Source organism: Aspergillus novofumigatus (genome assembly GCF_002847465.1).
Source record: "Aspergillus novofumigatus IBT 16806 chromosome Unknown P174scaffold_5, whole genome shotgun sequence".
Lineage (NCBI taxonomy): Eukaryota > Fungi > Ascomycota > Eurotiomycetes > Eurotiales > Aspergillaceae > Aspergillus > Aspergillus novofumigatus.
In genome coordinates this window covers 2,990,395-3,010,985 of record NW_020194278.1, presented here as the reverse complement: position 1 = coordinate 3,010,985, position 20,591 = coordinate 2,990,395, and the positions used below count along the sequence as shown (strand labels likewise).

Below are 20,591 nucleotides of genomic sequence, written 5' to 3'. Positions count from 1 at the left end.
TGAAATGAGCTGCCAAGGATTAGCCTTGTCTAGTTACCCCAATCCCATGAGTCACCAAGCCAAGAAATACTTCGTACTTGTCTTAAGTTCCTCCACAGTTCTCCACTGGAGACCGGAGCTGCCCCGTGGGCCATCAGGAAAGTTGGAACGAGCTCGGCCTAACCGGGAAACCGGAGTTAGCCAGTTGACAATTGGCAGCTATAAATGCAGCTTATGCATCAATCAGTCTGAGATTCTCTCCAATTTTTGTCAACGTTCGTCCCAGAAATCTGTACGATATGGCAACTACTACTACAACAACTACTAGAAAAACATACTCTCGAAGCGAGGACAATAACGAACTCGCCAATATCCAACTCGAGGCATCAAATTCACCCCCAGCAGGAAATGTCTTCCCCGCCATCGAACGATGGAACCATCCCAAGTCAAACATCTACAAGACCCTCGCAACCTTCTGGGGCTTTCTCGTCATGGGCGCGAATGATGCCGCATACGGTGTAAGCTATCCCCTCCGTACCTTCATTGATTCAATATAACTAACACATACAATAGCCACTAATCCCCTACGTAAGTCTCAGTCTCATAACTTACCATCTGAAGTATATTGACCAACAAGTTGGAACAACACTACTCCCTAACCTACACCATCGTCTCCCTCGTCTTCCTCTCCCCACTAGGCGGATACATCCTCGCCGCCCTAACCAACAACCACATCCACCTACGCCTCGGCCGCCGCGGCGTGGCCATCATCGCCCCCTCGTGCCACCTCCTCTCGTACATCATCAACTGCCTGCACCCGCCGTACCCCGTTCTCGTGGTCAGCTTCATCTTCGCCGGGTTCGGCAACGGGCTCGCCGACTCGGGGTGGAACGCCTGGGTCGGCAACATGGCAGACGCGAACCAGGTGCTGGGCCTGCTGCATGGGTTTTACGGTGCGGGGGCGGTGCTTGCGCCCTTGGTGGCTACGGCGCTGGTTACGAAGGTGGGGTGGGGTGGTGGTATTTCTATTATATCATGGTTTGCTTCCCCTTTTCACATGGAGAGTAAGGTGCTAGATGGGTTGACGTGGATTACAGATTGGCTGCGCGGTCATCGAGCTTGCGACCTCGGTTTACTGCTTCTGGGATGATACCGGCGCGGTCTTCCGGCGGGACACGCAGCATTCGACTGGGGGCACCGGCAGCGGCGGCGGTAGCCTGCGCAAGGCGCTGTTCACGAAACGCGCGGGGAGGATTACCTGGCTGTGTTCGGTGTTCCTGCTGCTGTATGTTGGCGTGGAGGTTGCGCTGGGCGGGTGGATCGTCACGTTCATGATGCGCGTGCGGCACGGCGAGCCGTTCGCGAGTGGGATGGCGGCGACGGGGTTCTGGTTGGGGATTACAGTGGGTCGGGTAGTCCTGGGGTTTGTGACCCCGAGGGTGGGTGAGAAACTGGCCATTTCTGTACGTCTCCTTTCATGCATTTTGATTTGATGCGTGCGATTGCTAATACTGCGCAGATCTACCTCATCGCCTCCATCGCCTTCGGCCTCATCCTCTGGCTCGTTCCAAACTTTTACGTTTCCACCGTGGCTGTCTCGATCCAGGGCTTCTTCCTCGGTCCGCTGTTCCCTGCTGTCGTGGTCGTAGCCACCAAGTTGCTGCCGCGTGGGTTGCACGTTACCGCGATTGGCTTTGCGGCGGCCTTTGGAGCGGGAGGCGGCTCGGTGCTGCCGTTTGCTGTTGGGGCGATTGCGCAGGCCAAGGGGGTCAAGGTGTTGCAGCCGTTTGCGATTGGCTTGCTGGGGGCGATTATGGCGTTGTGGATGTGTTTGCCCAGGATTCCTGCTCAGCATGAGACTTAGCAGTCAGAGGTTTTGTACATATCTCGTATCAAATGGTGATGATGTGGGTCAGTGGTTGGGCGTTTTGCCGTTTTGGGATGAGTTGGAGTAGTTGGGTCTTTTTCCTGTTTAGGTATATTGCTCAACTTTCCATACACTATCCATCGTCCATCAGCTGAGAGGATAGAATATTGAAAGCATGTGTCCACGTTTACCATTAGCGCCAGAATTCTCGTGTTGCTGATCCACTGTTTCAAACTATCGCGAGAAGCTATGGACCTACCCGATACTGTCTAAGCCTCATGGTCCAGTGCTTGAAGGGTCCGTTGGAGAATCGCACCATCGCATGCTATTTGCAGAGCAGAACAGGAGGATGAGTCACTGAGATAAAGAATTCAGTCTGTGGCATAGCAGCCGCTTGGTCCCATCAGTCACAGGCATGACAATAGATTCCAACCTTCATCCGGTAGGTATCCAGAGAGGTACAGCACTTGACGCCAACCTGCTAACCTTGTAGATACCCAGTATGCAATCCAGAACTTTCACACTTGCAGAGTCTGTAGAAAGTAGTTTGTCACTTAAGCAGGTCTGATCCATTGCGTTAACTGCAGCTGCAGATCTTAGAGAGATATTATTATATAACCATCCACGGCTTTAGAAATAACTTCCTTTTGGAGGTTGTTATATGTGTCGATCTCTATATGACAGGAATAATGCTCCACATATATTTGTGCAATACGAATATAAGGCAAGAGTATAAGTATTGGAACTCATCGTTGGCGGATGGCCCTATTGTGAAGAATGAATTTGTTCCTCTATCAACTTCTGTTATATCAGGCCGCGGGATGCAGATGCTGGTCCCAGAAGCTAAATGGCCTCGGAGAGGATGATTTGCGATAAATTTTTGACAGGTGCCAATTGTTCTTGTCTTTGATGTAAGGAGATGTGTTCTTCCCTTGTCTGGTTGGTGACCATAACTTCTGGTAAGCATTCTGCTGAAATCTCGTGACTTTGGTCATATTCCGCTGGAACGTAGCCTTGAAGTTGTTCTGTTGGTAATGAAGAATAGATTTCCTTCCACTCGTTGAGGTACCACGATGAGGATTTGGTATCTAGGTGGTCAAGTCCCAATGATCTCTTACAGAGCTGAACACAGTCTTCCATCAAAGATATAGCATCCTGAATCTTATTTTGAGACATCCAGGTGTGAGCCAGACAGTCTATGATTGTCAAAAGTGCTAGGATGTTCAGGTCCTAGAACCTTCAATCGACCTTCTAGCGCTCGCTGATACATGGCTTTAGCCTCTTCATACTTGCCCTGTTGTGCAAGCATTGAACCAAGATTGCTGACACTGTAGAGTATGTCAGGCTGCTCTGGCCCTAGGTCGGTCTCTCTCCCTGCACTCTAGTGCTCGCTAATACACAGCTTCACCCTCTTTATATGTGCCATGATTATTAAGAAACACACCCAGGTTGCTAACACTAGTAAGAGTAGCAGGATGCTCTGGTCCTAGAACCTTTTCCCTGCCTTCTAGTGCTTGTTAATGCATGGCTTTAGCCTCTTCATACTTACCCTACCGCTCAAGCGCCATACCAAGGTTGCACACACTAGTAAGAGTGACAGGATGCTCTGGCCCTAGGGCTTTCTCTGTCCCCTTAAGAACTCAATGGTGCAAGACTTCAGCCTCTTCATACATGCCATGATCCCCAAGCGCTAAACCAAGGTTGCTGACACTGCTAAGGGTATCAGGATGCTCGCCGTGTGTGAAACTCATTCTTGTACTCAAAGATAACCGAAGAGCGACATCTGCTAACTTTGGATGACTGAAAGGATAACCATGATTGGAGTGATCCAGTGGAGGAGGTTGAACTGTCAGGCTGAGGTGGTTGAGATGGAAGGGCAGGCTGGCAGCCTCGTGACTGCCCTTCTGCAACCAGTAGTTTAGTCAGGAATACAGTGACGAGCAGAATTACATCCCAGGAATAGGAATGGGCCCGCCATGTGAACAGTATATGGCTTCTTGGAGTATATATGATCATGATTTCATGTCAGCCTATAGATGAGTGTATGTTGGATGGAGAAACCTTAGATGGAATTAGGTTGAGGAAGTTACTCACTTAGTAAACAGCAGAGTATGGTAGCCAACTCGAATCTGTTAGCTAATGTTTCCCTCAAGTGTCTGTGGCTCCGTCTAAGGCGGAGGAACCACTACGAGCATACACCGGATTAATATTCAATTGCTCCTGTTTGGTCCTTGTCGACGGGCATACAAGTCATATATCTCACCAAGCCTCCTACAGCGCAGCTGCTCCTCTTCAGATCCAGCAAGCAGACTCGCACAAAATCCATCCATTCGAGACTCAGCATAAACAGAACACCATATCCAAGCATATCCATATCCATATCCATATCCACCCATTACCAGAAGCAAAGCAAAGCGAAGCACTCAAATCAAACAACCATCCCACAAACAAGCATCACCACCAACCCGACCCCCAAAGCCGACACCCGCTTCGTGACAGCACCACTATCCCTCGTCTCACTCGCGCTCGCCCCCGTCCTCGTCGCCGTACTCGACGCCGTCTCACTCAAACTTGCCGTCGCGGTAGCATTCAACTGCCCCCCACAAAACACATCCTTATTGCCTCCATTCTCGTTAATACAGGCCAGCAACTTGCCCATGCTATGCCCCTGCGCGAGACAGTACAGGCCGCACCCGTCGTTGTATTTGGTCACGGCTGCCGGGGGACAGCACTTGTCCATTATGGAGGAGTAGTTTCCTGTGGAGGGGAGGGCGCATGCGACGTCTTGCACGGGGAGGACCCAGCGGTTGCCTGTGCAGGTTGCTGTTGCTGCTGTCCCTGTGGTGGTGGATGTGGATGTTGAGGTCATTGTTGTTGTAGCCATGTCGGCCATGTGGTGTAAGGTAGAGGTAGAGTAGAAAGTAGATGTAGACTGGCGGTTAGATGGGACAACTGTTTGCGTAGATGAGAACAAAGAAATTCAGTCAACCAGAGGACAACTGCGACTTATGAGGACAGAAGAATAATTGCATTACATGACAACAAACAAAGAATGTCAGAGATGGCACAGCATACGAGCAAGTGTCTGCAGCCAATCAGGTAGGTTGTCCGGGTATCCGAGGGCTATACTAAGGTATTCTGGGGTTGATCCACGTCGTTTGTGGAACTCTATCGTCCTTGATTATTGCTTAATTGACATAGAAGAAGATTCTAGCTTTACTCGGTAGGTAAATAGGCTCCAGAATTTGATGCATGAGTAGGTTGGTTGTTTTGAGTGATCGTTACCGATGATGTCATTGCATACCTTTTAGTAGAGTACAGGGTATGTATTAATGGATAGAATGAATATAAAGGCTTATTCAGTGCTATGGGCAGTATAAGAGTATGCTTAAACCGTGTATTCTAGGATGTATTGGTGGTTAGAAAGACTGCAAATCCCTTAGAATGATATAACAGAATATGTACTACACTCCGATCTTCAACCTACTGTATCTATGCAGATTGGATAACTGCACATTAGTGCTGTAAGCAAATCCCTTATTGCAGTCTGTAAACATTATTAAACAAGTGAACAATATCATATATTACAATTATGACTTCTACTCCATCCTTTTCTTCACCCCTCCAACACCTTCCTCGCCCACTTCTCCCTCCTCTCAAACCCCCATTAAACAACCCCGGTAACACCCTCTTCGCATTCGCATGCTGCTCATCAAACACCGGCCCCTCCCATCCCTTCAGTCTGCACATCTCAACCGCCTCCTCCAGCAACCCAACCCCACCCCTTTCCCGCGATACCGCCTCTCAACCGTCCACGCCCGAATAACCCCGTTCACTTTTCCTTGCTCGGCAGGAAGAACACCACGCAGCACAACCGCCCCAATAATCCTCTCCCCGAACTTCGTCACAAGAACCTCCTGCTCCTCCCCTTGCCCTTGCCCCTGTTCTTTAGGGCCAGCGCTAGAGCAAGCGTTGAGCCACTCCCATTTTCCAACCCTCTCCGCCTCCTCAATATACCCCCCGTCAACCCCTCACAACCAACAACCCCGCCATCACGCACCCCGCGCTCGTCGTCCCGATCAGCGGGAGGTCAGACGAATCTGTGTACAGCGCTTTATAGACGATTGCGATCACCGCGGTCATGGCCGATAGCCAGAGGGGGTGGAAGATGAGAGCGCGGGCGGCGGTTTGGCGCTGTTGTGCGACGGAGTCGGCGATGAGGCGGAGGGCGGGGATGAGGTCTTCCTTTTGGGTGGCGGGGTAGGTTTTTAATTCTGGGATTTCTTGCGAAGCATCTTGTTTAGTAGTGGTGGTGGTTGCTGTTGGGGACATTTTGGTGGTGTTTTTGAGTCGATGGAGGAGAGAGTATGTGAGAAGAAAGAAAGTTGAGACGGGGATGGAGGTATTTAAGGATAAAATTCAGAACGCCACTTGACCGACTCGTTTGCCCTAACTTGGTTTGGAATCAGATTTTCTTCATGCGATTAGGTCTAATTGTGCATAGCTTCCTTTTTTGATAGATTTTGTTGGGTGTGTCTAGTGTAGTTTCGTTGCTTATCCAGAGTTACTGATCTTAGATGTATAGATGGTTGATTAGAGTACATTAACTATGGGTCTATACAAAGGAACGGCTGAATTATTCACAGTCATGACATAGTCATCTATCCAAGATTCCAAGATCCAAGATCTACCTACTAAACAGCCGCAGCAGTCGAATTATCCACCTTCTTCTCCGCATGGATCATGGGAGAGTTCTGCACCAGGGTATCACTCTCATACTCCTCCCCGGACAGCTGCTCCAGGGTCCTGCGCTTGGTCTCGGGAATGAGCAGAGTGGTGAAGCAGCCACACAGCATGAACAGAGCAAAGATCTGCATGACGTGGTTGAGCCAGGGCGATTGCGACGGGTCCTTGGCGCCCTTGTGCACCAGAGGTCCAAATACACACTGCGCGATGATGGCGCCGACCTTGCCGGACGCGGCGGAGATACCGTGCGAGGTGGACCGGTAGCGGGTGGGGAAGCACTCGCCAGGGACGATGAAGGTGGTCGCGTTGGGGCCGAAGTTGAAGAAGAACTGCGCGATGACGTACAGACCCAGCAGACCGTTGTTGGATTTCTTCAGGGGCTCGTAGGCAAAGCCAATAACGATGAAGACGATGGTCAGGATGATGAAGCCGAGCAGCTGGATGGGCTTGCGGCCGATGGTGTCGACAGTGGCCACGGTCATCCAGTAGCCAGGGATGGCACCCGCACAGATCAGGATCAGGTTACCGACGGCGTTCTTGTAGAAGACCTCGTAGACGTTCTTGCCGCCGCTCCAGCCAATAGCACTCAGGATGATGGAGTTGTTGAGACCAAGACCGTAAAACGCTATCGAAGTTAGTATCATATTTGAGATTAGGTGGGTTAGTGACGTGACTTACCAACGTCGAGGAAGAACCAAGAACCAGCAGTACCAAGGAGGATACTTCCATTCTTCCACTGCAGGTAGTGGCGCCAGAAATCAGCCCAGCTGGCCTTGGGGGTAACGTCACCGGCGTGGTTCTGAAGGACGGACTGGCGGCGCAGCTCGTCGGGGTGACCCTCGTGCTTGCCGGTCATGTAGGCACGGACATCCTCGTCGGCCTTGACAATGTCGTGGGCAACATCGAAAGTGTAGCGAGGTGTTTCGGGGATGGTGAGACGGTAGTAGAGGGCGATGCAGGCAGGGACGGCCCCGAAACCGATGACCACACGCCACATCTTGTCGACAGCGAGCTGGCAGACACCGGAGCACTTGCCCACGGAGCTAGCAGTCTCCAGAGATTCCTTGAAGCCGGCAGTAACAATCAGAGCAACGATAGCCGCTGCGAATTGACCGAAACCCTGCATGGCGAAGACGGAACCCATCATGGCACCTCTCCACTTTGTGGTAGCAAACCTGACAGATCATGTCAGCGAGAGTCCCGAGTTCAAAACATATAGGATGGGGACGTACTCAGAAGTAATGATAGAAGACAGAGGGTAATCGCCACCAATACCAATACCCATAATAACACGCCAGAAGATGAGAATACCAACGATGGAGATAGCACGCGAGTCCGAGGAGAGAGCCTGAGCCAGAGTGGCCATGATGATGATCATCAATTCAATACCGTACATGCGCTTACGGCCGATGCGATCCGCAAGCCAACCGAAGAACAGCTGTCCAATCACAGTACCACCAGAGGTAGACACCTTGATGGCAGTATCTGCGCTCGAGGGAATCTTGCCGGGGCTGGACTTGGCGTCCTGCCAGAAGACAACACCCAGCATGCTGGAGGCCAGGTTGATGGCGAAGATATCGTAGGAGTCAGTGAAGAAACCCACACCGGCAACGACAACAGCGCGGACGTGGTACCAGCCGAACTTGGCATTGTCAATCTCGGCCAGAGCCTGACGACGGCGCTCTCTGGGATCCTCCACGTGAGCCAACTCGTTGTTGTAGTTCCGGAAGGCGGAGTTGCCGCCTCCTGTAGAAGCCATGGCTGGGTTAGTTAAAGGAGAGTGGAAAGTATTAAAGAAGTATAGTGAATAAAAAGACCACGCCAGGCAGGGGCTCAGAGTTGTCGAACCTAGTCCTCGAAAGATTCGAAGGAACCTCGTGGTCCAGGATGGGATGGGCCCCGTTATGTACAGACAGTACAGAGAGTGCACGGATGAAGGTAGTTTTTAGCGTAGATGGCTCTCAGCCCGTGGACAATGAATAAACGAAGGCTGCAACGAATCGAGACCGCGAGATGGGGCACGATAGTGAATCTGGACCCCGGCCATGTTCGTGTCAACCACTCCGGTGACAAAGGTATGTCACTCTGCGCCCATGCGCGAAAGTCAGGGAGCCACTAGTAGAGCGACTTAAGGCTTGCCTACTTAAGCTTCATCAAGACATTTGCCCAGACGGCCGACGCTGCTTTTTTACTCTTGGTAGGCGTTGGCTGAATTGGTCATTTAACTCGTATACAGTCTGGGCTCTAATTGGTTCGGGGCCGTCCCTGGTGTTAATCCTCTCGGCCAATATACAGCCAATCAAATCGTCAATTTCTAGGACATGCTCAGTTCCGCCGTGCTGAGTGGCCAGGGACCCACAGCGAGGGCGTTTGATGGCTTGCCAAGTCTAACCATCTCAGCCACTTGGTGCTTGCTCGTAGAGTTCTGTTCACTGCTTTCAGGGTTTACATACAAATGACATCGAACTAGCATCTCACCATGTCAATGAATGAGACGCTGCCGTTGTCGCACGTGCTGTCCTCCCACACAATGCAAGTGGCTTGGACCTCCTCGAGTCAGCCTGTTCGGGCGTCGATTCTGGAACAACAGAAGCAATATGATGGAATATCAGCCATTCACAAGTAAAAAGAGATTGCGATACATGCGCCATGCTGATGCAGGACTAGGAGAAGAAAGGGGCGAAGAAATTTCTGAGTTCCAACATTCCATCCCTTGCGCTGGGGCGAGGCATACGCACGTGGACTAAAAGATGTTCTAGAAGGTTGCCGCTGTACAGAAGTTCTCGTGCCTCGGCCACTTCACTCAGCTGACTGGAAGACTCTGATGCGCGTCTACGTCTACCGCGGCGACGAGTGTGCCTTGCCTGATCAGCTTACTCTTTGCATCGGGGATCGCCGCAAACAGATCTGGTCTGAAATTCAATGCTTTAGATCATTGCTAGTTTCATATCAGAACCCGCAACGAGTCAGATACAGGACTTGCTTATCGCCAAGTACACTACAGCCATGGCAGTGTAGCTTGAAGCAGAACAAGCACTTGCCAAGTTGTTAGCAGTATCTGAACCCACACGCGATGGAAGTTGGAACGGGCCTCACGGACATCTGTCCCGAGGTCCGCCTTGGCTGGAATGAGGGCTGATGCAAGCCTCAATTCGGAGTAGACCTCCGATTGGCATGACATTGTATAGTTGCACTTTATATGGTATACAGAGTAAACATGATTACAGAATTGGACTTGATATAACTTGCAGTAGTAGATATGCATATATCGAGATCTGTTGTCTCCACAGCCAGTGGAACTGGAGACGGATCGATATACCGCTGTACGTACTAACACGATCGTCAAGTACAATGCCTATTTCAAGTAACGCTACATCTCATCTACGATTTAGGTGCGATATCTTTATAACCACGTTCTATGCGACGTCACCGACACTATCTAAATACATAACATCATAAGAAACTACCCTCAAGTTTCAGCCACGGAAACACCATCATGTCATACACTCATCATCATCATCATCATAGCACATACACGTAGCGTAGCACAACATCATCATTATCAAATGCAGTGGCGTCTCCTCAAACTACTTAAACCCGTGCCCTAAATCCAACACACAACTCACCAGCACATACACATCTATAGTACTATACATCAACAAGAAACACTAAACCATGCCCCGATCTCGAAGCCGAAGCCGCGAGACCAGCGAAGGCCGCGACCCCGAGAATGTAATGCGGGGATACAAAGCGTGCGTCTCCTCTGCCCATCCAAAGTAAAACAAAAAGCTGAAAAGAGCAGCACCCTCCGCAACCCAAACGTCTCGGATGAGGCTAAGCAACACGCGCAGCAGGAGCTCGATAGGTACGAGAGCGGTGAGGCCACCAGCAAAAGCGCGGAGGATCGGCATGCGTCGAACGTGAAGAGGGGGTTGAAGGCGTATGTTGTTTTTGATGAGAGTTGAGAGCGTCAGCGCTGATGGCGAAACAGGGCAACGCATAATCCCAACGTTACAGACATGGGGAAGAAGCAGGCGAGGGATAAATTGCAGGCGATGGGGGAGCAGCCCGAGCAGCCGGGTGATTAGCTTTCCAGTCTCCGGAGTATGTTGTACACTATGCACATGTCTGTAGATGGCTATGCAAATAGATTATTGTTGAGTGGTATCTAGTATATACAAGTTGAGTTTGAGTCTATGATTCTATCGTGGGTGAGGATTACAATCCTCGCTTCATCTTCCAGCGCATGATGAATGCGGCAAATGGGTATAGTAGGATGGACAGTCCGATCCACGCAAACAGAATGCCAAAGTCGAGTCCAATCCGGGAATGCGTGCCGAAGAGAATAGTCCGGAGCGCCTCGACAACTACACGGGTTAGACAGCCGCAAGGCAATCAATTCGAAGGATGGAAGACTTACTGCGATGCAAAGGCCAGACATAACCCCAAGCGAAGAAACCAGGCGCCAGATCCAACGCATAAAAGCCAGTGGCGACGTTGGTAATGACCCAGAAAATCAGAAAGAGTGCACTGTAGGGAAACCCGAGGATCATCCCCATGTTCTCGCAGGGCAGCCCGAGCGCAGTCATGCCAACCCAATTCAGCATCCAGAATATCATGAACGATCCATGTCCATAGGCGTTGGCATTGTCGGCAGGCAACGTATCCGGCGCTGGACTATTGGTGAACGGGATCTGGAAGGCCAGCGACACAAAGGAATAAAACAGCGACAGGAAAAAGTAGGCCACAATGCTCGAACACAGACGCCAGATGAGCCACTGCGCGTTTTTCAGAGGCGGGTGGTCCCCCTTGATGAACTGCATATGAACGGGCATGAGGAACGGAGTGTTGAAAAAGGCGATAATGATCAGGTAAATCAAACCGATGGTCACGGACGGCGTCGCAGCAGCCGGGCCAAACGGTCGCAGGTCAACTTTGTAGAAACCAATCGCCGGATTGACAGCTTGCGGCACCCGAGAGATGTCCATAGACTGTTTCGTGAGAGTCTGAATCCATCTGGGGCTAAACTCGGCAAAAACTTCCAGCTGGAACCAAGACAAGGCCGGTTCGATGTAGTTGGAATATGTGGCCTGGTCACGCGCGCTGACGATTATAAATTGAGCAGCGCCACTGGGATCGTACGACGAGTCACCATTCATCACGGCATCGTATAGGAGAGTGGTAGCATTAGGGTTGACAATGATTGCGGCATATGCATGTTCATCATAGACCCCTTGCCGGACCGCCCAAGGATCATAGTTGAAGTCTGCCGGCGATCTGATTTCATATCCCACGTGTTCCGTATCCGACTTGATAAGCCGATTCGCGACATCTGTCACGGCTGGTCCAACGATGGGCGTGATGCTCTCATTCCTGTATGGTTCCACCTGGTTATCGAAATCGACCACCCAGACAGTCAAAGTGTGAAGTCTGTCTTCCGACCGGAATTGGACGGCCCAGTAAAGCGAAAGAATACCGAGAATAAAAACACACAACACAAATACTATTGAAATACAAACGGCTTAGTTTATATTCAATAGTTCGGGATGACAAAAGTGTTCCTGAAACGACTCACCCGTCCGACCCCAGAGGGAAATGATTCGTCTCCGGGTCTCTTCTAACGCTGGGTCCCAAAAGCCGACCGAGGCGGCGGCGGTGGAGGAGGGCTTAGTCTCCCGTAGAGTCTCCGTCGACTCGGTGCCGTTACCTCCTAATTTGTTGTCTTCGATCATGGTTATGAGGTGATTGTCTCATCAAAGACATGGAAAATCGAAAGTTATTAATTGTAAGAGCTCAAGGAAAGGTCAGCGATATTAATACTGCCGCAAACACGATGTGCAGCGACCGGCATCTGGTGGAAAGTCAATGATGGAATTGCTGGCTGAGAACGGCACGTCCACATGGCCTTTGCACTCGGCATAATTACCCAACCCCGGATGTCCGAGCACTGGCCCCCGTTCTCCGTCGTTAATTCCGGCTAACTTTGTTTCTTACCTTGCTGGCACAGGAACATACCTTCTCGTCTCAGAACTGCGGAATTAAGAATCGGTTCTCAGTCTCGCTGTTCGTTCAAGAGTACGATGTTAGCCGTTGCTATCTCACTCTGGTGATCTGTTCAGTCCCGCCATAACTCCGCGCGTCATATTTTGCCGGCAATCATGATCATAAACTCAATTCAGGTCGATCGCAAATCAGATCGATTACGACGCCTGATGAGACGAAGCGGTGTATGATGCAGCTGCTGTAACTTTGATCTCAGGTACTACTAATCCTGCTTTGATTACCGAACGATATCTGAGATGTACCATGGATCAGTCTTAACATCAATGCAACCTCAGTGTAGCCTCATCATACTTTTGTATATATATGTTTGGCCTGAATGACAGCTTCATCATTGAGTTTCTAGTACAACGATGCTGCCATAGAGGTATCATCACTAGTCAATTAGCCGTCATCCTTAGTTCAGCAGAGACCAAGAGATGTGGGGACATTCTTAACTGTTAGAGAATCATCCCACATAAGCATGGTTGATCGACGGCTAAAAATCATGCAGGGTGCAGTCAAGTTTTGAATCATGCGTGTCTGTGGAACCATGTGTACCCAGAATAATAAGCAATCATTAAATGGCACGTGTGATGCTGCATCTCTAGTTTAAGCAGACTGAAATAGGTGGTAGAAAGACCATCGTATTACAATGGCCTCAATAGGGGAACTATGTCCTCTTGAGTAATTATCGTACTTTCTTACAACAACTTGTATCTGATTATTAGTTTAATCGGCTTCTGGCTACAGGAGCATGAAGATATATTATCGTTCAGTTTCTAGTCTCAGAGTTCGTAAGGTATCCTTGCATATATTTTAGCAAACCCACGTACTTGATCCCCCTTGCTGCTACTCTGTAGATTGCCTGAAATGGGTGTTCTTACCGTTGATGCTAGAAGCTGATAATAAACCAAATCTTGTTTCAACCATGTACACGTTATGTTTTAGGTAGATTCGAGCTGAAGTTCCTAGTGAAAATCTTGTTCGTCAGAGAGATTATCATATCTAAGGTAGGTACGGAGTGGTTTAGAGGAATATTGATATATTCTGTCGCTACTGGTGAAAGTTGTCAGCTACCTTACAAAAAGGTATTATCAGCAAGGAAAACAAGTATAAAGTACGCTTTTAATTATTCCCAATTACGGGCCAATTACATAGGCAGGTTTCATGTTAAGTCTAGCGTACAATGAACAAAGGAAAACAGAAATCATTACCATCAGCGCATACCCAGCAGTGAAACATACACCTTCTGCGAAGATGGGCAGGACATAAAACAAGGACAACATAGCATCCCAACAGCGGAATGCAGTAATAAAACAATAGAAAGGGAAATTTGAGAAGAAAAAGGTAAAAGTAAGAACAAAAAAAATTAAAACGGTTAGACAGCCACGTCTATAGGTTTAGGATGCAGGCACAGGGCAGATGTTTGTACAGGCAATTCGTGTAAAAGAGACTCGTTACTCGGGCTTGCGTCCGACCATCAAATACATGGGCGTGAAGAGCTTCTTCTCACCACCAGCGACCAGACAGTCACCGGCAATGGCGAGACTGTCGGCGGTCTTCTGGGTGCCCTTAGGGAAGAGACCAATAGTCTCCATAGCTCCGCAGAACCGATGGGCGAGACCACGACCCCACCATGTCATACGCGCAATGGTGAAGAAATCCCAAGGCGAGGTCATGTGCTTGAACGATCCCGCGAGAGGGTAGTACCACGGAATGGCATCGGGGCGATCGGCGAGATCCTCGTTGTGCAGCAGCTCGAAACCGGCGTTCTTAAACGCAGTAAGACCTTCCGAGATCTTGACCATGTTGGAAATACCATCACCCAGCTCGATACCCAGACGGATCTTGCGATGTTCCGGGTTGTCGTTGTCGTACGCGTCGGTCATGAGCCATTCGTAGACACCGAAAACTCCACCGGGCTTCAACACACGGAAGATTTCCTTGTAGACACCCTCGAGTTCAGGGGCGTGGACGGTGGCCTCGATAGCGTAAACGGCATCGAACGAGTTATCGGGGAACTTCATCTGCATAAAGTCGCCCTTGACAAAGCTGAGCTTATGGCTCAATCCCTCGCGCTCGGCATACCGAGTCGCACGCTCAATCTGGTAGTCGTTGTTGTTCAGTCCAACCACGTTGGCCTCGGTGAATTTGACAATCTCGCGGGCAGGACCGCCGACACCGCAGCCGACATCCAGGACCTTCATACCCTCCTTGATGCCCATCTGGTGAGCCAGGTAGTGTTCATGGCGGGCAATGGCTTGGTAGAAGGGCTCGCCCTGGGCGAAGCGGCAGAAGTGGAATGAAGTACCCCATCCATACTCGTAAAGATCCGTAGCCAGGTTGTAGTAGCTGCAGCGACGTCAGAATAGTGCAATGGCTCCAAAGCTCAGGGTTTTAGGACATACTGTCGGGTCAATGTGGCATACTCGGCACGGCGGGCCTATTTAAAAAGCAACAATTAGGCCAGAATTCCACATGCTAACAAGGATGGATTGCTTACCGCGCGGGTCTCCTCTGTCTCGTCTTCAGCGGACTTGTTGTCCCAATGCTTGAAGTACTCGTCTACAGCGGCCTTCTGAGCAGCAGAGTCCTTGCCACGAAGAGCAGCAAAGCCACCCCGAGACTGGGCAGACTTTCCGTGCATTGCACGATTGAACTCGGCATCGCGCACGTGGTTCTCCTGTTCCAAAGCAGCGGGGCCATGGCTGATAGCAATTGGACTTTTGGATGTGCTAAGGGTGGAAAAGGGGTGGATCACAGATCAGAAATGAACTTGTGCAGAAAAGAAGAGAATTGAAACAATTGTCCAAGTGGGAAAATTGAAGGTAAATATATCCACAAGACACAACCTTGAAGCAAACGGACTTGGCAGGCAGAAGGGAAAAAAGAAGGGGGAATGTGAATGTGATTATTGCCAGCAAGACAAAAATCCCAGATCAATCAAATAAAGGAGGCGGAAATGCGAGTCCTGACAGAAGCCTCAGGCCAATCACGGCGGCGGTACCTGGAGAGTCAGCCAAAACAGGTCGGCACTAAACCTGAAAGAGCTGTCTGGGGATGTGCCCGGAGAAAGTGGTGCTCCGAGAGTGGCTGTGAAGTGGACCAGGGCCATTCCAGGAAGGGTCTGGCCTTGGGCATAAGGGTAGATCTAAGGAATCCGATCCATCGTGTTGCGTATTGCGGATAGCGTATCCTTCGTATTTGCGTATCCGTCGCGATGAATTCGCTTGCATTCCGCGTACCCTTACTTCCGAGATGTTTCGACTTTCAATTTACAGTAGTTCAAGATATGCCCACTGTGGAACCCTCTAGATGTCAGATGCTTCTAATAATAATGTTCATCGATATCGATTGTTGAAACAAGTTTACTGACTCGGTCAATTCACTGATGAAAAGTCATGTGACTCTGTCGATTACATAATATACTCAGCCACTGAGTTATCAGCCACAGAATAATGAGCAAACCTGAAGACTATCGATAAACGTTGCTCTCTTCTGCCCATCGCTTGAACGCATTCTCTTTCGGTTCAACTGCGACCGCAGCTTAGCGCTGATCTATCACTGAGCCGACAAGTGCAATCTATCTTACTCCTATATAATCAAATATGCCTCCGCCTCAGATTAAACAAGACCTGAACCGGTCGGGCTGGGAGTCCACTGACTTCCCTTCCGTCTGCGAGAATTGCCTTCCCGACAATCCTTACGTTCAGATGCTCAAGGAGGACTATGGCGCTGAATGTAAAATTGTGAGTTGCACATTCTCCGTGTATGTGAATATCTGCTAACTATGATGTAGTGTACACGTCCCTTTACCATATTTCGCTGGAAAGCAGACCGAACGGCACGAACCAAGCGAACCACCATCTGCCTCACTTGCGCGCGCCTGAAGAATTGCTGCCAGTGCTGTATGCTTGATCTATCGTTTGGCCTGCCTATCGTTGTCCGTGATGCCGCGTTGAAGATGGTCGCTCCCGGCCCGGAGAGCTCAATCAACCGTGAATACTACGCGCAGGAACACGAGAAAGAGATCGAAGAAGGCCGTGGGGCGGTCGAAGCATACGAGAAGACAGATGAGAAGGCGCGCGAGCTGCTGCGAAGACTGGCAAACAGTGAACCGTACTACAGAAAACCTCGGCAGCGACTGGAAGGTCCATCCGATGAATCGACTGAGGCACAACCCACCGACGCTCCAGTCGTACAGAGCCGCTATGGGAACGGACCCGGGCCTATTCGGACAAGCGAGAGTAGGAGAGGGACACCACTGCCTGGCCGAGGCCGTGGTAATATGCGCGGTGGTCGCGCTGGCCGTCCATTTCCTGGCACCGCTCAGATCCCTCCATCTCCCGAAGATTACCTGCCTCCTGCGGACCCGAACATCACATCCCTTTTTGTGACCGGTGTTGAGGACGACCTTCCGGAACACACACTCCGGACATTCTTCGCACAGTTCGGTCAACTCCGGTCTTTGATCTGTTCACACCGCGCTCATTGTGCTTTCGTCAACTTTGCGACTCGAGAGGGCGCAGAAGCCGCTGCACAGCATTGCAAGGGCAAGGCCGTCATTCAGGGATGTCCCCTGCGGGTGCGGTGGGGTAAGCCCAAGCCTCTGGACAATATGGACAGGGAGGAGCGGATGAAGAATGCTCGTGAGGGTCGCATGACGGCCCCGGAACAAAAGGATGGAGCGTCAGGACAGAGAGCAATCACAGCTGCTGGTGAGCCTACGACAGAGAAGCCACAGAGCTTTCTTGTGGCACCACCCCCAGGTAGTGGGGATGTCCAGTACTCGAGCTTGTCGGGCGATTGATCCTTGTCTTTTTAATTTCGATTGTTGGGCTCATTTGTATCGCGACATGGTCAAAAGGCATTGTACATATGTTCAAGCGGGCGTTGTTTGCTATGCATTCTAATTTCGAGAAAAATACCCCAAGAGACGCCAGGAGGTGAGGAAAGCATGGGTATACTATAATACAAATTGCAAATGCAAGTTTTCTGCTGTTCATCCTTCCATACCAGATATGATAGCACAATATCCAATTCCCATAAGATGTTCGCTGTCGACTCAATCATGCGGAGCACGGCTTGTCAACTTTGATCTTCTTCCCACCAACCCTGATCGAGTCATTGTCTCCACGCTCGATATCGTCGTGAATACGGAGCTCTATGCAACTTATATGTTAGCACATGCAATGCAGCTTAAATATCCCGCCACGCAGCAGCAATCGCATGAATCATAGGCAATACGTACCCCACTTGGCGTTCTCGTCTTTACTATCCCTAACACCCTGTACAATGTTGTGTCGTAGAATCGCCGCCACCTCTTTGGCATGATTAATCTGCATTGGTGTATCAATCCCCTCGCGGCGGTGTTCGTCAAACTGTCGACGGGCTTCCTGGCGAGCAGCGACCAGAACACGGAAGTCGTCTATGAGGAAGGTTAGTCGAAAGATGCGAGCCACTGCAGATGTGACTCACCTTGGAAGGCGATGCGGGTCGCACGGAGAACCTGTCGGTAGGCGCTGCGTGCTGAGACTGCGGTTTGCGAGGCCATGATTACTATTTCAGAGTGATTATGAAGTATTCGAGGTAGATTGATCGTCTCTGACGGTGATGTGGCGCTTCGTATCACGTTCCGTTCTTCGGTTCGTTCTTCGGACAATGGAAAAACAGTTCTCTTTCAAGGATACTAAGTATGAAATGTTTCACAGTGAGGTTGTAAGTGATTTGAATGTAAATAAAAAATGATATCGACGTCCTAGTCTTCGAACATCTATCTTTGATGCATGACCTCCGAAACTCCCGCTTGTCCATTGGTCCAGGCGGGGGCGGGAAGCCGGGGCAGAAAAAATTAAAAATTGCCTTGCATTTTTCGTCGTTGTCGATCATAAGCGGCACACAACTTTAGACCTCATCTCTCATCCTCTTCTTCCCTTTTCGAAGTTACGGACATTTCTCCTCTTCGATTTATCACAATGGCTTCTCAGGTCATTAATGTTACTCTCCCAGCCCTTCCTCAGGGCTGGAGTGCCGAGAAGGATTTCACGGCCGTCGGCACTCTGTCTGCCACCACACAAAGAAACCTGGAGCCCGTCGGCCCTCACTTCTTGGCCCATGCTCGCAGAGTAAGCGCCCTCATATTTTTTCTGCAAGATTTGGTTTGATCGTGCAAGCTAACAAGTTTACAGAAGCGCCACCACCGTACTTTCTCCGAGGACGAAAGAATCCAGGCTCAGCAGAACGTCAAGAAGACTGAGGATGATGACGATGATGAGATCTCCGAGGCTGAGGACCCCATGATGCTGTCCAGAGATGCTAAGGACTGGAAGGTTCGTTCATTCATATTTTATTCATTGTGGAAATTGGTATTGACCTCTACAGGCCCAAGATCACTACGCCGTTCTCGGTCTGTCCAAGTACCGCTGGCGTGCTACCCCCGAGCAGATCAAGCGTGCCCACCGCAAGAAGGTCCTCCGCCATCACCCCGATAAGAAGGCTGCCTTGGGAGACCGCGACGAGAACGACAACTTCTTCAAGTGTATCCAGAAGGCCCACGAGTTGCTGACTGACCCTGTCAAGCGTCGTCAGTTCGACTCCGTCGATGAGGCGGCTGACGTTGACCCCCCGTCCAAGAAGGATGTTGCCAAGCGCGGTTTCTACAAGGCCTGGGGCCCTGTCTTCGAGGCCGAAGGCCGTTTCTCTAAGATTCAGCCGGTCCCTCAGCTCGGCGACGAGAACAGCACCCAGGAGGAGGTTGAGACCTTCTACAACTTCTGGTACAACTTTGACAGCTGGCGTACATTTGAGTATCTGGATGAGGATGTTCCCGATGACAACGAGAACCGTGACCAGAAGCGTCACGTTGAGAAGAAGAACGCCAACGCCCGCCGCAAGCGCAAGTCTGAGGATATCGCCCGTCTACGCCACCTAGTTGACGACTGCCTTGCTCAGGATGAGAGAATCAAGAAGTTCCGCCAGCAGGCTCGTGCCGGCAAGGACAAGAAGCGTCTCGAGAAGGAGGCTGAGGCCAAGCGTCTGGCTGAGGAGAAGGAGAAGGCTCGTCTCGAGGAGGAGCAGCGCAAGAAGGAGGCCGAAGAGGCCGCCAAGGCCGAGCGTGAGAAGAACAAGAAGGCCAAGGAAGCCGCCAAGAACGCTGCTAAGAAGAACAAGCGTATTCTCAAGGGCTCTGTCAAGGATGTCAACTACTTTGCCGAGTCCGGCGAGCCTTCTCCCGCTCAGGTCGACTCTGTCCTGACTGACGTCGACGCCATCATGGCCAAGATCGATAGTGAGGAGCTCGCCGCCCTGGCCGAGCGCCTCACTACTGCTGGCAAGGACGCCGCCGCCGTCAAGGGCGTGTGGGCCGAGGAGGCCAAGAGACTGGTCGACGCCGGCAAGCTCAAGGACGGCGAGGCCAAGTTTTTTGCTTAGATGATTGGCTCGATATATAGACCGTGCTTTGTTTGAGTTTCCAGCGGATGAAAAATGATTTACTGCATGGGCCGTAGATAGATCTGTCGCAAAATATGCAACGACTTGATGATAGAATCTAATTATCCACTTGATTTCGCCAACGTCCCTTAAACGTAGCGACTCAGGAATTCAGCGGCTGTGGTCGGATTCATGGAATTCTTGGACTACTTGACCGAAATGACATTTACAATCTCATCAAACTCGCAAGGACTATGGTATTCTTTCTTGTCAATTATGCCAGGTACGGTCGATCTAAGGAGGTTTATCTACGCTGTGGGGCATTTCAGATTTCGGACCGCAATGAGAACGATGATTTGACAATGCATAGGAGGCGAGGCTTCCAGGTTCACAACACCCAAAGCCTTCCATATGCTCCGTGCATGACTATCACATCTCCTGGTGGGTAATATAGTAGGCAATTGGTCCTTCGTATTCAAAGCCGAAGCTAAAACATGATGCCGACATAAGCGACGCCAATCAAGAC

At 50.4% G+C, this 20,591-nt stretch overlaps 11 protein-coding genes across 11 annotated transcripts; 4 read left to right on the top strand and 7 right to left on the bottom strand.

The window, feature by feature from the left end:
* Positions 1-233: 233 nt before the first annotated feature.
* On the top strand, positions 234-2,037 carry P174DRAFT_443246 (putative MFS transporter). Its single transcript, XM_024827776.1, has 4 exons — positions 234-497; positions 617-982; positions 1,077-1,442; positions 1,499-2,037. Exons 1-4 carry the CDS (start codon positions 279-281, stop codon positions 1,841-1,843), a joined length of 1,296 nt encoding a protein of 431 aa, XP_024681964.1. The 5' UTR covers positions 234-278; the 3' UTR covers positions 1,844-2,037.
* Positions 2,038-2,689: 652 nt separating this feature from the next.
* Positions 2,690-3,022, bottom strand: P174DRAFT_432676 (uncharacterized protein; the record flags this gene model as incomplete). The annotated part of the gene is made up of 1 exon (XM_024825763.1): positions 2,690-3,022. The coding sequence occupies one exon, from the start codon at positions 3,020-3,022 to the stop codon at positions 2,690-2,692; it is 333 nt and encodes a 110-aa protein (XP_024681963.1).
* Positions 3,023-3,486: 464 nt separating this feature from the next.
* Positions 3,487-4,715, bottom strand: P174DRAFT_461794 (uncharacterized protein; the record flags this gene model as incomplete). Its single annotated transcript, XM_024830047.1, has 2 exons — positions 3,487-3,556; positions 4,312-4,715. The coding sequence occupies 2 exons, from the start codon at positions 4,713-4,715 to the stop codon at positions 3,487-3,489; spliced, it is 474 nt and encodes a 157-aa protein (XP_024681962.1).
* Positions 4,716-5,310: 595 nt separating this feature from the next.
* Positions 5,311-6,402, bottom strand: P174DRAFT_513760 (uncharacterized protein; the record flags this gene model as incomplete). The annotated part of the gene is made up of 4 exons (XM_024832008.1): positions 5,882-6,402; positions 5,629-5,853; positions 5,509-5,608; positions 5,311-5,393 (listed from the first exon to the last, which is right to left on the bottom strand). The coding sequence occupies exons 1-4, from the start codon at positions 6,176-6,178 to the stop codon at positions 5,311-5,313; spliced, it is 705 nt and encodes a 234-aa protein (XP_024681961.1). The 5' UTR covers positions 6,179-6,402.
* Positions 6,403-6,540: 138 nt separating this feature from the next.
* P174DRAFT_432673 (MFS transporter) lies at positions 6,541-8,351 on the bottom strand (the record flags this gene model as incomplete). Its single annotated transcript, XM_024825762.1, has 3 exons — positions 6,541-7,217; positions 7,271-7,767; positions 7,825-8,351. 3 exons carry the CDS (start codon positions 8,349-8,351, stop codon positions 6,541-6,543), a joined length of 1,701 nt encoding a protein of 566 aa, XP_024681960.1.
* Positions 8,352-10,267: 1,916 nt separating this feature from the next.
* P174DRAFT_373443 (Con-6 family protein) lies at positions 10,268-10,680 on the top strand (the record flags this gene model as incomplete). Its single annotated transcript, XM_024822504.1, has 3 exons — positions 10,268-10,344; positions 10,395-10,532; positions 10,584-10,680. 3 exons carry the CDS (start codon positions 10,268-10,270, stop codon positions 10,678-10,680), a joined length of 312 nt encoding a protein of 103 aa, XP_024681959.1.
* A 130-nt stretch (positions 10,681-10,810) lies between these two features.
* On the bottom strand, positions 10,811-12,324 carry P174DRAFT_461791 (SNG1 family protein; the record flags this gene model as incomplete). Its single annotated transcript, XM_024830046.1, has 3 exons — positions 10,811-10,959; positions 11,013-12,095; positions 12,168-12,324. The coding sequence occupies 3 exons, from the start codon at positions 12,322-12,324 to the stop codon at positions 10,811-10,813; spliced, it is 1,389 nt and encodes a 462-aa protein (XP_024681958.1).
* Positions 12,325-13,751: 1,427 nt separating this feature from the next.
* Positions 13,752-15,562, bottom strand: erg6 (sterol 24-C-methyltransferase). The gene is made up of 3 exons (XM_024824212.1): positions 15,138-15,562; positions 15,043-15,077; positions 13,752-14,986 (listed from the first exon to the last, which is right to left on the bottom strand). Exons 1-3 carry the CDS (start codon positions 15,279-15,281, stop codon positions 14,092-14,094), a joined length of 1,074 nt encoding a protein of 357 aa, XP_024681957.1. The 5' UTR covers positions 15,282-15,562; the 3' UTR covers positions 13,752-14,091.
* A 558-nt stretch (positions 15,563-16,120) lies between these two features.
* Positions 16,121-17,622, top strand: slt11 (Pre-mRNA-splicing factor ECM2). Its single transcript, XM_024832007.1, has 2 exons — positions 16,121-16,383; positions 16,434-17,622. Exons 1-2 carry the CDS (start codon positions 16,243-16,245, stop codon positions 17,442-17,444), a joined length of 1,152 nt encoding a protein of 383 aa, XP_024681956.1. The 5' UTR covers positions 16,121-16,242; the 3' UTR covers positions 17,445-17,622.
* P174DRAFT_443241 (LYR motif-containing protein) lies at positions 17,515-18,398 on the bottom strand. The gene is made up of 3 exons (XM_024827775.1): positions 18,113-18,398; positions 17,886-18,062; positions 17,515-17,798 (listed from the first exon to the last, which is right to left on the bottom strand). Exons 1-3 carry the CDS (start codon positions 18,186-18,188, stop codon positions 17,704-17,706), a joined length of 348 nt encoding a protein of 115 aa, XP_024681955.1. The 5' UTR covers positions 18,189-18,398; the 3' UTR covers positions 17,515-17,703.
* Positions 18,399-18,583: 185 nt separating this feature from the next.
* P174DRAFT_409575 (putative ribosome associated DnaJ chaperone Zuotin) lies at positions 18,584-20,153 on the top strand. The gene is made up of 3 exons (XM_024824211.1): positions 18,584-18,759; positions 18,823-18,963; positions 19,016-20,153. The coding sequence occupies exons 1-3, from the start codon at positions 18,610-18,612 to the stop codon at positions 20,063-20,065; spliced, it is 1,341 nt and encodes a 446-aa protein (XP_024681954.1). The 5' UTR covers positions 18,584-18,609; the 3' UTR covers positions 20,066-20,153.
* The last annotated feature ends 438 nt before the right edge of the window (positions 20,154-20,591 follow it).